General features: G+C 41.8%; 1 protein-coding gene and 1 long non-coding RNA gene across 2 annotated transcripts; both read left to right on the forward strand.

The window, feature by feature from the left end:
* The first annotated feature begins 633 nt into the window (after positions 1-633).
* On the forward strand, positions 634-4,499 carry LOC120702253 (secreted RxLR effector protein 161-like). Its single transcript, XM_039985974.1, has 2 exons — positions 634-751; positions 4,147-4,499. Exons 1-2 carry the CDS (start codon positions 634-636, stop codon positions 4,497-4,499), a joined length of 471 nt encoding a protein of 156 aa, XP_039841908.1.
* Positions 4,500-6,478: 1,979 nt separating this feature from the next.
* On the forward strand, positions 6,479-8,256 carry LOC120705229. Its single transcript, XR_005687845.1, has 3 exons — positions 6,479-6,545; positions 6,847-7,409; positions 7,494-8,256. It is a non-coding gene; the product is annotated as an uncharacterized LOC120705229 (long non-coding RNA).
* The last annotated feature ends 6,141 nt before the right edge of the window (positions 8,257-14,397 follow it).

Here is a 14,397-nt window from a genome sequence, read left to right on the forward strand (position 1 = left end):
GGTTTATTTGCAAAAGAGGAGACTGCAGCGCTTAAGGCGCTAGGAGCAGAAGGAGCAAGAGGCCGAGAAGCTTAGGGATGAGCACTTCAATAAATATCGGCCAATGGTTCCTCAGGGCAAAGAATGGCGGGCCAAACCCACTGTGCAGTCAACAAGACTGGTTGAACCGCCCCATATGACCGGTCTGACTGGTGTAGAGGACTGGTTTGACTGCCAGGCGCAACCGATCAGACCGGTCCAGCCTGTTGTTGAGCAGAAGGTCGAAGCAGCTACTTCGGCTTTGCACGATGAAGTTCCAGTAGTTCCTGCGGCTTTGGGTGATGAGGAACTGGTGGATTATGAAGCTTCTCCAGAACGCAGCAACATGGAGATAAATGTTGTGCGTTTCTTCGAAGAGTACTATGCTGTTTCGAAAGAGGAAGAGGCGACTCTTCTGGATTTCGGGCCACGCGAGGCCGTATTCCACAAGCCAAAAGAATCGGACAATCACTTGAAGGCCCTTTACATGAGGGGTCACATTAATGGAAGGCTGAATTCTCGTATGCTTGTTGATGGGGAGCAATTGTAAATTTGATGCCCTATTCATTATATAAGAAGCTTGCAGGGGCGGATGAAGAGCTGATCAAGACGGACATGACGGTCAGTGGCGTGGGTGGAGGCGACCCTATTGGTGCTAAAGGGGTGGCTTCCATGGAGTTGACCGTGGGGAGCAACACGCTAGCAACAGCCTTCTTCGTCTTCGAGGTGCAAGGTAATTTCAGTTTGATATTTGGACATGATTGGATTCATGCTAATCAATGTGTGCCTTCTACCTTGCATCAAGTTCTTATTCAGTGGATCGGCGATGAGATTGAGGTAGTCCATGGTGACACTTCATCCTACATTGCAACCGCTGATTCCAACACTCTTATTATGCATGATGATATCAAGTCTCGGGGTTGGATTTGTCTGATTTCGAGCTGATCAGTTGCACCAAGGATGGGTTCGTGCCTGCTAATCTAAAGCCGATGGAGAATCGGCTGCATTATTGTAAATAAAATGAGTGCAGCAAGCAACTTAGGCGAGACCGGTCAGACCGGATGTCCAGACCGGTCAGACCGATATGATATGTGTGAGGCCATTGAAGATACTAAAGACATGGATAAGTTAGGCCAGGGATTTACGTCGGCTGATCCTTTAGAAAAGATAGATATTGGAGATGGTAGTGTTCCTAGGCCGACTTTTGTAAATGCAAATTTATCGGCTGAATATAAAGCCGACTTAATAAAGTTATTGAAAGAGTATGTGGATTGCTTTGCATGGAGTTATTCTGAAATGCCTGATTTGAGTCGTGATTTGGTTGAGCATCGGCTGCCGATTAAGGCCGGTTTTAGACCTTATAAATAACCTGCTAGGCGATTTAATCGCGCAATGAATGATCGAATTAAAGAAGAAATTAATCTCTTGTTAGAAGCTAGATTTATTCGGTCTTGTCGATATACGGAGTGGATCTCTAATATTGTGCCCGTTGAGAAGAAAGATTCAGGCAAGATTAGAGTGTGCATCGATTTCAGAAATCTGAATAAAGCTACTTCTGAAGATGAATATCCTATGCTTATTTCCGATATGTTGATTAATGAAACTTCCGGACATCGTGTCAATAGTTTTCTTGATGGTAAGACCGGTTACAATCAAATTTTTATGGCTGAAGAAGATATGTCTAAAACGGCCTTTAGATGTCTGGGATTTATCGGTTTTGAGTGGGTTGTCATGACTTTTGGTTTGAAAAATGCCGGTGCCACTTATCAAAGAGTTATGAATTTGATCTTCCATGATTTACTTGATGTTATATTGGAAGTCTATATTGATGATACTGTGATTAAATCGGCCGGTTTGGGAAATCATTTGGCTGATTTGAGATTGTCTCTTGAGAGGATGTGTCGGTATGGTTTTAAGATGAATCCGCTCAAATGTGCTTTTGGAGTATCGGCTAGAAAGTTTTTGGGTTTTATTATTCATGAGAAATGCATAGAGATTGATCCAAAGCGAGTTGAAGCCATGAAGCGTGTTGAGGCTCCAACTTGTAAGAAAGATTTGCAGAAATTCTTGGGCAAGGTGAATTATTTGAGGAGATTTATATTTATCTGGTCCGGAAAGATTGATTCTTTTACTCCTATTCTTCGGTTAAAAGATGAAGCCAAATTTACTTGGGGGCAGAACAACAAGAGTTATTTGAGAAGATTAAGAATTATTTGTCTTCGCCGCCGGTGCTTATGGCGCCTAAGAGAGGGGTTCCTTTTAGGCTTTATGTGGCTGCAGAAGATAAAATTTTTTGTGCTGTTTTGACTCAAGAGACCGAAGAGAAGGAGTACATTATTACTTATTTGAGCCGACGACTTATTGATGCGGAAACAAGGTATACATTTATTAAAAAGTTGTGCTTATCTTTATAATATGCTTGTACCAAGTTGAAACATTATTTGTTATCTAAGTACATGTATAGTAACTTGTCAAGCCAGTGTTATTAAGCATATGTTTCAAAAGCCGATTTTTAGTGGGAGAATCGGCAAATGGGCTTATGCACTTGTAGAGTATGATTTGGCCTATGAGTCTTTGAAATCCATAAAAGGCTAAATTGTAGCGGATTTTATTGTTGAACATCGGATTAATGATGAGCCGACCGGTCTGACCGGTTGGGACGACTGGTCAGACCGGTCTGGGCCTGTAATCCGAGTAGGATTAGGGTTTTGTGTTAAGAGTCCTATTGTAACCCAATTTGGAAGGGGTACGTCCTCCCCGGCCTATAAACATAAAGGCTGCGGCCGATTGAGGGTTTTCTAACCACAATCGAATCAATACAATCTCTTTTACTCAATTTCTCAAACCCTAATCTTTTCCAACCCCTTTGTTGTTCTTTGCTCGTCTCTACGGCGTTCAAGGGTGTCTTGAGTGGCCTGCCGACCTCAAGACAATCCTAGTTCTTCAAGCTCCGACGGGGTCCCTCCTGAGCTCGAGGTGCTAGGTTTCGCGTGTTTCTGCCTTCAACCGGACTGACCGGTTGGAGCGGCCGGTCTGACCGATCGCCATCTGAAGCCCGCTGGTGACGATCGTTGCAATCCGTGCATTCTAGCGCATTGGTGTGTTGACCAGAAAAGAGTCAACAGGAAGATCAAACCTAATCCAAGGTATGCAAATGCTGCCTTTGTTGATGAGCCTATACTTGTTGAGCCATCTTCATATGAAGAAGCATCAAAAGGTCTTCAGTGGCGTAAGGCGATGGAGGAAGAAATTAAGGCACTAAATGATAATCAAACATGAGATTTAGTGTCAAAATCAAATGAAGTAAAGCCTATATCTTGCAAATGGGTCTACAAAATAAAGACTCGTCCAAATGGCTCAGTTGAAAGGTATAAGGCTCGACTTGTGGCTCGGGGTTTCTCCCAATAATACGGGCTGGATTATGAGGAAACTTTTAGCCCAGTGACAAAAATCACAACTGTTCGAGTCTTGCTAACACTAGCTGCTTGCAAGTCATGAAAATTGTGGCAGATGGATGTCAAGAATGCATTCCTACATGGAGAACTAGATAAGGATATTTACATGGAGCAACCTAGAGGCTTTCGAGAGTAAGATCCACCCCAAGTATGTTTGCAAACTGAAGAAGGCACTTTTGCTTGAAGCAAGCACCACGAGCATGGTATGTGAAGATCGGTGAGTTTCTCGTACAGAGTGGTTTTAAAGTCGCTCCATCAGACTCTAGCTTATTTGTGAAAGCAAAGGAAGGAAGACTAGTAATAATCCTAGTTTATGTTGATGATTTGATTATCACGGGAGACTATTCCAAGGAAATACAAAGGACAAGAGAAAATCTCTCAGTCCGCTTTCAAATGAAGGAGCTTGGAGAGTTGAAATATTTCCTTGGACTTAGGTGGAGCGCACAAATGAAGGGTTATTTCTGGGTCAACAGAAATATGCCAAGGATCTTCTGCAAAAATATGGGATGCTTGAATGCAAGCATATTTCTACTCCTATGGATCCCAATGCGAGGCTACAAGAGGATGAAGGATATGACTTGGAGGATATGACTATGTATCGACAGCTGGTTGGGACAGCTGGTTGGGAGTCTTATCTATCTTACGCTGATTCGACCAGATATTTCTTATCCAGTTGGAGTTGTTAGTCGGTACATGAGCAATCCAAAGGAGCCTCACCTTGATGCAGTCATGCATATCCTCAAGTATGTTAAAGGCACCATCAATTTTGGTATTCTATACAAGAAGATAAATGATTGCCAGGTGATGGGATACTATGATGCCGACTATACAGGAGACTGTGGCACACGGCGATCAACTATGGGATACTTCTTTAGTCTTGGATCTGGAGCTATATCATGGTGCAGTAAGAGACAACCAACTGTGGCATTATCTAGTACTGAAGCAGAGTATCGATCAACAGCAATGGCAGCACAAGAAAGCACCTGGCTGAAGCAGTTGATGGAGGATCTTCACCAGCCAACATAATATCAAGTAAGGATTTTCTGTGACAATCTATCTTCCATTCGGCTTATAGAAAATCCTATCTTCCATGCAACGACTAAACACATAGAAGTTCACTATCACTACATCTCTACTACTAAAAAGAGGCTAAGGGTGACGTTTTTTTAGTGGTCTTTCATCCACCGTCCTTTGTACTCCTGCTTCGTATCATCCTCCTCCCCGTCCGCCCGTCATTTGCGCCTCTTGTTTTTTCGTTCCCCAGTCAGATCTCGCACGCCAGCATGCCAGGCGGTTGAAATTTGAAAACGTATGAGTGCTTTCGAAGACATAGACTACCATCATAGACCAACACAAGTTTTTTCTGCACACTTTGTCCTCACTCGTACGCACCCGGGAAGAACTTCCTGGTCGGTCACCCATCCCCAAATTGCTCCGGGCCAAGCACGCTTAACCTCGGACTTCTTTGGAGACCAGCTTCCAGAAAAGAAGTTGAAACTTGTTGGTATGAGTATCATATTAATCCTATTAAGCCCTGGGTCGGAATGTCACATACTCACCCCCTTAAGAAACCGACGTCCCCGTCGGTCAATCCAAGCCAAGAACGTCCTCTTTTGGCCACGCCCCGTACGTCTAGTGACTACGGCCCATGTGCTACGTCCGTGCGTCCAGTGCCAACGGTCTCTGTGCCACGTCCGTGCGTCCAGTGCCAACGGCGCATCCCAGATGCCCGCGCACTAACCCGCCATGCGTTCATCCACATGCCGGTGGCATCTGCGCACCCACGTGCCCGTGAAACCACGAGAGTCGGCTCTGATACCATTCTGTAACGTCCCGCCTCCCCGAGGCCGGGCCCGTTTATATCTGGCAGCTTTCTAGGACATAGACTACCCTCACAGACCAACACAAGTCTTTTCTGCACACTTTGTCTTCACTCGTGCGCACCCGGGAAGAACTTTCTGGTCGGTCACCCATCCCCAAATTGCTCCGGGCCAAGCACACTTAACCTCGGAGTTTTTTGGAGACCAACTTCCGAAAAAAAAGTTGCAACTTGTTGGTATGAGTATCCTATTAATCCTATTAAGCCCTGGGTCGGGATGTCACAGTTCTGCATGTTTCTCTGAGTTATTGGGTAGCTCAAGCATCATGCTGTTGTTTGTTTTGAAGATCGATCTGCTCCAATTGTTGCAGTCTTGTGTTTTATTAATACTCCAATGTTGCTAGCGAACTGCCTCATAATTTCCCTTTTGCTTGTTTAAGTTGATCATCTATGGTTAAATGATCTTAGCGGCAACATGTAAATTGAACATGATTCTTTTATCAAGCATGCATTTTACGTAGTCTAGCTTTGGATGTTGCCATTGAACAAAAATATAAATCTCAAGGAAGCTATTAGCACGATCTCCCTAGATGCCTACTTTTCTGCAGTATATAGGCTAATGGCCTGATTCTTTTGGGATTCCAATTACTACATACGTATAGTAGATTTGATGATTTCATGGTGATCTTGTAAACTTTAGGTGCTGGATGTGCACCTTTCATTACAATAATTCAGAAATCGCAATCTGGTTGTAGTTCATTTTAGTTCTGAATGATGCTTTTTCAGTATTGTTTCACTATTTCCATTTGGGCTTATTGGCATCCATTTGCTTCCAGTTTATTCGATGAATCGATTTGCTGCCAGTGTGGACAGGAACTAAAATGATTACTATGTTTAGTAGGAGTTAGGTTCGCATCTCTCAGACATTCAACATTTTTGAACATTTGTTTTTTGCATCTCTCAGACAAATCGAGTTGTTCGAGCAATCTGGAAATTGTGCATAGGCTATCTGAAAATTTCTTGCCTGTGGTGGAGCTATCTTTCTCTCGAATGACTTGGCTTGAACCTTAGCTTTCATCTCTGAGCTTGACAGCATAAATTCGTATCTGATGGCATTATTCGTTCTGATATAATATCTAGATCGACATTGAATTCATTTTGATGTTGTCCCATGCTCATGAACCAGCGTTGATCTACACACAGGGCTTGCTACAACATGTGAAAGTAGATGGATCCTCTGAACGATACTAGAGGTAGTATTCTTGGTTTCTCTTATCACCCTAAACAACACAGATAGAAAATAGCACAGATAGGAGTATTGACTTTATATCTTTGAAAGTTTAATACTGTCACTTTTTTCTGGATATAATTCGTAAAGGCGATATGAACGTCTAAGCTGATCTACAATCTCTGATTTGGCAGTCCAGCTTTTCCCATAAATTTGGATAGGGCAGTTACATCTTTTAGTGATATGTCCTTTAGTCATCTGTAGGATTGGTCCTGATTCTTGCCTCTGGATTTTCTAAGGCATAGTCTGTGCTGCATTGATGACAGATGAGCAAAGGGAGGAGAAGAACAGGAAGCGGTGTGAGTCATATCAACGGGAAAAAGTCTGTGCTCCCTCAATGACTGATGAGCAAAGGGAGGAGAAGAACAGGAAGTGGCGCGAGGCATATAAGAGAAAGAAGTGTCATGCACACAACAAGGAAAATATGCCAGGTTTGCACATGTTCGAGTTAGCGGTTGGATTGTCAGTGCCGATCTCATATTGTGCACTCTGGTTCAAATTACTGTTTCATCTGACACCCTTTTAATCTGCAGTGGATTTAAATACAAGTAATCCTATTACTAATGCATCCAACGTATGCATTATTTCTGCAATGGCTGAACATACATCAAGTACATGTTCATATGTAATTTTCTTGACTTCATATGCAATTTTTCCATGGCACAAAACCAACTCTCCACGTCTGCAGATTCTGCTTTGCTCAATCGGGGAAGTGAAAATATTCTGACTCCTCTGAAGACAGTTGATAAAAATAATGAAAGAAATAAAAAGTACCATGAAGCTTATCAGAAAAGGAGTGTTGAAACACAGAACAAATCAATTCCTGCAGGTTTGCGTTTAAGTAGACCCATGTTTGCACTACTTTTTTCTGTAGGTATGAAGGTCATCCCGATTACAACTTTCATTTTATTAGAAAGAGAGACTTTTACTGAGGACCATCCTTATTCAAATTCGCCCTCGGTAAACTTGGTGAAGCCTAATTTCACCAATGCCTACACAGATGTCCCACCAGGTACTGGTTTGCTTAGTTTTGTACTTTTTTACCATATGTTCAAAATGTATGATGTGCAGGTACTTACCTGGTTTCCTTTGTTTTGTACCAAATTTTTTGGGTACAAACTGTGTGTTAGCAAATCTACTGGCTTGTTTCTATTAGCAAATCATTGTTTTGATGCGTAGTTTACTGTTAAATTCTGTATATCTATATATAAATATGTTTGATAATTCTGCTAAATTCTGCTAAAACAAATTTCAGATGTACCATGTTCATATGGATACCATTGTTTATGAATATTTTGTTGAAATTTGAGAGTGCGATTTCTTTTGTTTCATCATTGCAGATTTGTGTGGTTAATATAATATCACTATTTAGTCCTTATGCTAATATTGAAGGGTACGCATATAAGTATTGATAGGCATGCATCTATTAGTATGGTCATGTGAACTGTTTCATGATAAATTGGACTCATTATACTACAATTTTTTGGATTTGTTTCAGGTTGGAAAGGGATTGGTGAGTGTCAGCTCAGAAGTTCACATTGCAGCATGACCACCATGTTGAGTGTCAGCTAATAGAAACTGCAGATGTTTAGTGTTCGGTTGGATCAAAAAAATCACTGCTTATCAACCACTATTTACCAATGTTCAATGTTCTGTATCTGTCCTGTTGATATATACATGGAGATGCTGGTCCTCGAGAAGGTTGCATGGAGCAGTAGATTATTTCATTTAATTTAAAATTATTATGCTGAAGTTTGCTTGCTTGTGAATATCGATGAGCATTATCGTATCATGTATTCCTTGTACTATATGTGTTAATTACTGTAAAATTATTTTTATCATCCGTAGCAACGCACGGGCCCGAACCTAGTAAGAGAAAAGGTCCTTAAGGGAGAAATTGAGATGGTGCCTACAAAGACAGATGAGCATACCGCCGATATTCTCACGAAGAGTTTCAATAAGGTAAAATTTGAAAAATTTCGAGAAGCACTCAGCATGGTCTGCAGGACTACTTTGGATAGAAGATTGTCTTGAGGGGAGTGTTGAAGGGAGCAAGTCAAACTTCTACACTTTTCTCCACAATTCAAGGATAAGATATTTTCCATGGAGTTCTCTAGAATATCTAAATAAAATAAATCAAAGATATTTCTAGGACTAGATATTTTCATGGAAGAGTGTAGAATTTAGATCAAGGGCTATGATTTTGCCACATGTCAATAATCCAATGGCCTTGTAACCCTATAAATAGAGAACTCCTCCCTTGCCATGCCATCCATCCAAGAGCATGGTAGATGAGAGCAAGGTAGATAACTAGATGAGAGCATGAGAGGGTGAGTGCTAGGTAGACACTAAAGAGTGTCTTGTGTAATACTATTGTGTTGTAATAAAGCAAGTGTTTTGTAAGTGTTAGTTTTCCAGTTTCTAAGTACTTAGTGTATAAGTTGTGATCTATCATAGGTTGGCTCTGCCACCCGGGATCACAAAGGGTCTAGGCTTCATCGTAGAAAGGCTCTGCCTCCCGGAAGCCAGCTTCATCTGTTGGTAGGCTCTGCCACCCGGAAGCGAGAAGGCGGCTCTGCCGTCGAAAGGACCTTATACACTAAGTAGCTAGAAATTGAAAAGGCTAACTGACTCTAGAGTGAGTTGGTGTGTGTTTTAGGTATAGGTCCTCAGCTTAGTGGGGATTAGGGTCACCTCGGTTCCCAACACAAGCTATTAGTTTGAATCAGCAAATCCAGATACCAATTATCTAAAATGTCAAGGCGCCGTAAATTTTAGAAGCACAAAATACAAATTTATACAACACAAGATAGATAGTTCACCTTGTGTTTGGGTCTTCAATGAGATCTATAAACTCATTAAACTCATCATTGTTCTATAGAGGAGAGATATTAACCTTCAGGAAGTTAGCCAGATGAGTTCTCAGTGTCATCTTATTAGTATCGCCAGCTCGCTTATCACGGATGACAAAAGGAAGGATTTTTATGGGCTTAGAGATCACAACAAAGCTGCTGGGCAAAGATATGAGTCACTTGTACAGCCTGTTTCCCAGATTTCTTGGATGGCATTCCACAAAGAACTATGGCCCTGTTTGGAATATTAGCCCATGGCTAATTTTGAGAACTAATGTTTAGCCTTAAATTGGTAGGTTAAGAATTAGCCCAAGGTAGATTGTTTGGTTCCATGGGCTAATGTCCACCCTCTCTCTCCCATTCTCATGTCTAGATGTGTGTGCATACTCACATTTTTGTGGGGACCATACAAAATTAGCCTCATTATCACCCCTTAGAGGGGCTAAGGATTTTGGGAGGGATAATCCACTTTAGCCTAAAATTATCAACTTGTTTGGATGCGTGAGGGATAATTTGGAGCTAAAAGGTGAGGGATAACCATTATCTCTATGTATCCAAATAGGGCCTAGAAATAAAAGTTGTATTAGTATGCTGTATAGAATGCAACACAACATATAAATTCTAGAATTGTGGAAATGAGTGAACTCGGATCAGGCATTACATGATCATACTCTTCTCTTCATCGGAAAGATAATTGCCGCTGCTTTTCACTTGTTGTGTACCTATCCACTCCACAAATGTCTCTTGGTATACATTACATGCAGCGATGAACTTGGACAGCTCTTCACTCTCACTGCACAGGATTGGTTTCAGTATCGCATTATGTTTTAACCTCAAACTTCGAGGGATTGTTTCCTCTAGTTCACCCCAATTATTAAGATCGTGGATCCAAAATTTACACTCGCTTTTCTTGTTACCCCCTTTAGCATGATCCCATGCGCTGCATCATGACAAAACCTCGCCATATGTACCAGCGGTGTCCTTGAGCCAATAAAAGCCTAACAGGATACTACAAAGTGTCGTATAAAAGTAAAACTATATTACACAATTTATAGCTCGTCTAAATGGATACAGAAAAAGAACTGATCAGTGATGCCCCGTCCTGTCAATATCGTCCAGCTTGGCCAAGCTCCATAGGGAGAGGTAAAAAAGAATGGCACCTCAGCGATTCCTATAGCAACGTACACTGCTTGGTGATGTTTCTCTGGGTTGACTCAAAACACCAATACCTAATAGAGGTCTGGATTGGGTCGACCCAAAACCCAATAAATATTTATTGGATACCGTGGGTTAGTGTTTGAGTCAACCAATACCGACCCATTTTCATCTTGAATGGCGACTCGTCGCCTCGGCCGCGAATGACAAGCACAGCAAGGATGCGGACGTTGGGGTTACCATGCCGCCAGCCGTGGCCGCCGATGCCGAGGATAGGGACACGTCGCTCCGAGCGCAAACATGACCCGAGATGGTAAGAGGTGCGCAAGAAGGAAGCACATCGAAGAGGAAGCGCGCAAGCTGGAGAGGTGGCGCACGAAAGCACAGAGGCAGACGGCGACGGCGGCGATGGGGCAAACCTGCCCGTGGCTCTGTCGGCGGAGCCAAGGGGGTGTCGACATGGACGCGGACCGACGCCTCCCAACAGACCGAGGCAAGAGCATGAAAAAACATCTAATATTAGTAGCATGTTGCTTTGAGCCTTTGAGCCACAATGAGATACACAAATAGTATTAATTTTACATCCAAGTGAAAGTTTTTGCATGAAAAAATAGTCATATTTGCCATACATTTCATTTTATATTCTTTTCTTGTATTGAGTTTCCCCTAATAGTTAATAGCTGATGCTGACCAAAATCCATTAGCTCCCTGTAAGGAGTAACATGTCGTGCTTACCAACATTTGAAATCTAGTCAAACAATGACCACAGAGAAACTAACGAGATACCAACCAGTGATGATGATATATCCCACTGGAGTCCTCCACCAAGCCCGACGCGCTCTCTCTCTCTCTCTCTCTCTCTCTCTCATCCACAGAATGGTCTGGGTAAAAAGCCCCTACGAAGTAGGAACACGAGAGCTGGAAATGAAAAATGGTACACCATTTGGTAAGTTGAGAGTGCTCCAAGAGTTTCTAATATTTTCTCTTCAGAATTTGTTATTTGCCAACTCTCCAAATAGGTATAGAAAGATAAAAAAGAGTCCATCTTCAATAATTTTCTATTTTTACTCTAAAAAATTAGAAGTTGTGGCCCCACAAGAATAATTCTACGAGAAACTTCCATGGCTGGTGGGCATGGCTGGCACACATGAGCTTCTTGCAAATTAGATTGCCGATGTTTTAGGACACGAGAGAGCTTGAAATTTGGGGGAAAAAGAAAAAGGACGACGAGAGGGTTTCGTTTTACCTCTTACTTGCGCCGGTGATGCACTGTGAAGGCTGGAATCGGTGCGGGAAGAAATGGCGGCGGGCGCAGTCCATGGCGTGCAGGCCAACAGCGGTAGCCACAGAAACTAAACCCTAAATGCTAGAATATGAGAAAAATCAAGAGAATGGACTGGATCCATGACGCGAAAGAGAGATGGCACGAGGAAGAAGACGACGCGACAAAAAAATGTCGCGAGGGTAGGGCAATGGGGAGCGACGGAGGCATGCGTATTTTTATGCACAAAGGAATCCAATTTGCCAATTGTTAGAAGATAGGGAATTAGAATGGGCAACTATTGGAGAGTGATTTTTCGCCTTTTTCTAAAAAATAAGGATGAGAAAAAGAAATAGAATACTCTTGGTGATGATATTACAGCTAACTACTGGAGCCACCATGACAGAATTCGGTTGTTTACAAGCGTCCGCTACCTATTGTCAATTGCAGGACCTCACCACCTCAAGTGCACATCTAACCCTTACCACACCAAGCGCATCAGTAAAATATTATTAATAAGTTGAAACAGATGTGTAGGTGGCTATGTATGTAGGAGGCTATGTATGAGCCAACGCAAGTACTTAACTTCCAGACTAAAATAAGGATTCATGGCATAATCTGTCCCATCCACATAATGTATGCATAACGGTATGCCTGAAAAGCTTAAGGTAAGGTGCTGTTTGTTTCCGGTAGATTTTTTTAGCCCCTATCATATCAAAAGAAATCTTACCATTTAGTAATATCAAATAAAATCTGTTTATAATTTTTTTTTACAGATGGGTGCTAATTCGCGAGACAGATCTAATGAGTCTAATTAATCCATGATTTGCTACAATAATGCTACAGTAACCATTCGCTAATTATGGATTAATATACCTCATTAGATTTGTTTCGCCAGGGTTCTGCGATTAGTTTTGTAATTAGATTTCATTTAATACTTCTAAATGCTAAATTTTTTTTTAATGTGGCATGGTCTAAAGTTTAGCTTCTGGAACCAAACAACCCCTAAATCATGTAAATTAAACACGTAAGAGAAAAAGAACAAGATGTTGCCAAGGACAACTTGCCGGAAGACACCACAGCATGGACTCAAAAGAGGTCACATATGCTCCCTTGTAACATGCATGCACATACCCGGCAAGTCATCCTTGGCTGCATTCTGCTCTCTGTCTCGTTTCACGCAGGGCCATTGACAGTCATCAGTCAAAACATGCACCAAACTGAACTTCTCTAGGGTGTGCACCACTAGAAAGATGATGCACATATGTATATATGCCTCTGATACTATGTTTGTTTTCTGTATGGCTTCTTGAGCCTTCAAGCATGCTCTCTATATATAAACTTCAAAAGTATGCAATGGAGATCTGGTTTGCCTCTTCTGTCATGGAACTTTGTCAAAATAGATGCTGATTCTTTTGGATTGATGTGTTAGGTCTGATATGGATAGATCTTTGACCACTTGCACACAGATCAGTGAAGTTGTACTTGTACTGGTATCTTGCTTTAGGTATACACAACAGCACAAGTTATGAAATTAATTTCACCTCCTGATTGGTATTTGCCTAGGTTATGAGGTTGTTTTATGCGATCATATGTGCTTGTACAGGAAATCTTAAGAGAATTTCAAAACTAAATGGAGTATCTTTATGATTTCCTAAAGTTAATAGAAATTCCGTTTCAAAAAAAAAGTAAATAGAAATTTGGAAGTGCAAGAATGGTCAAAGGATTCACCACAATATCAAAAACTAATTTCTAAATAGTTTAATTAAACAGTAGGCAGAAGAAAGCCAATGCAATCATATAGATGTCATTGAATATTTTAACAATATAATTGGAAGTCGATGTAATAAGAATGTCTACCTCCCATAGCATTATCAAACCAAAAGAACAGGCAGGATATAGCAAGATTTGATGCGCTCCTCTTCCAATGTGTGTCTTATCCTGATTGGTCAATGGTTTCTGTGACAGGTATCCCCCTTTTTTTGTCAGGAATTTATGATTCATGAGTGGGTATTCGTGTCCCCAAGTGATTGGTTGAGCAGCTATGAGATTTCATATCCTTTTCCCTTTCCAACTTCGAATTTATCTCTCTCTCTCTCCTGGAGAGCACATTCCTTCATCCCTGGATTCACACCATTCATGGTTTGGTGCAGGAAATCATTACAGATAGACTTTCCATTTGCTCCTCAAATTTTTGTGCTCATAATTGATTTTATTTTGATTTCACCAAATTTGCATATGTTTAGTAATTATCTATCTATACTATAAAGAACCTAAACTTTTGAAGTCACCTTCTACTAAAAAATTTTCTACCCACCCCTCACATTCTCCCTGTCCCCAACTGGAAGAAACATGGACATGGAAATCTTGATGGTGAGGGAAAAAATTGTGGTTTCTAAAATGTTTCCCACACTTTGGCCCCATTTTTTTCACCGGCGCCGGATGTATCCGCCCGCGCGTACCCACCCAATCCCGCCCGTCGATCACGCCGCCTACCCCTCGACGCGTCTTCCCCTGACGCCGCCTCCCTCGCGACGCCCCCACCCCCG

The sequence above is a fragment of the Panicum virgatum genome, chromosome 4K (assembly GCF_016808335.1).
Source record: "Panicum virgatum strain AP13 chromosome 4K, P.virgatum_v5, whole genome shotgun sequence".
NCBI lineage: Eukaryota > Viridiplantae > Streptophyta > Magnoliopsida > Poales > Poaceae > Panicum > Panicum virgatum.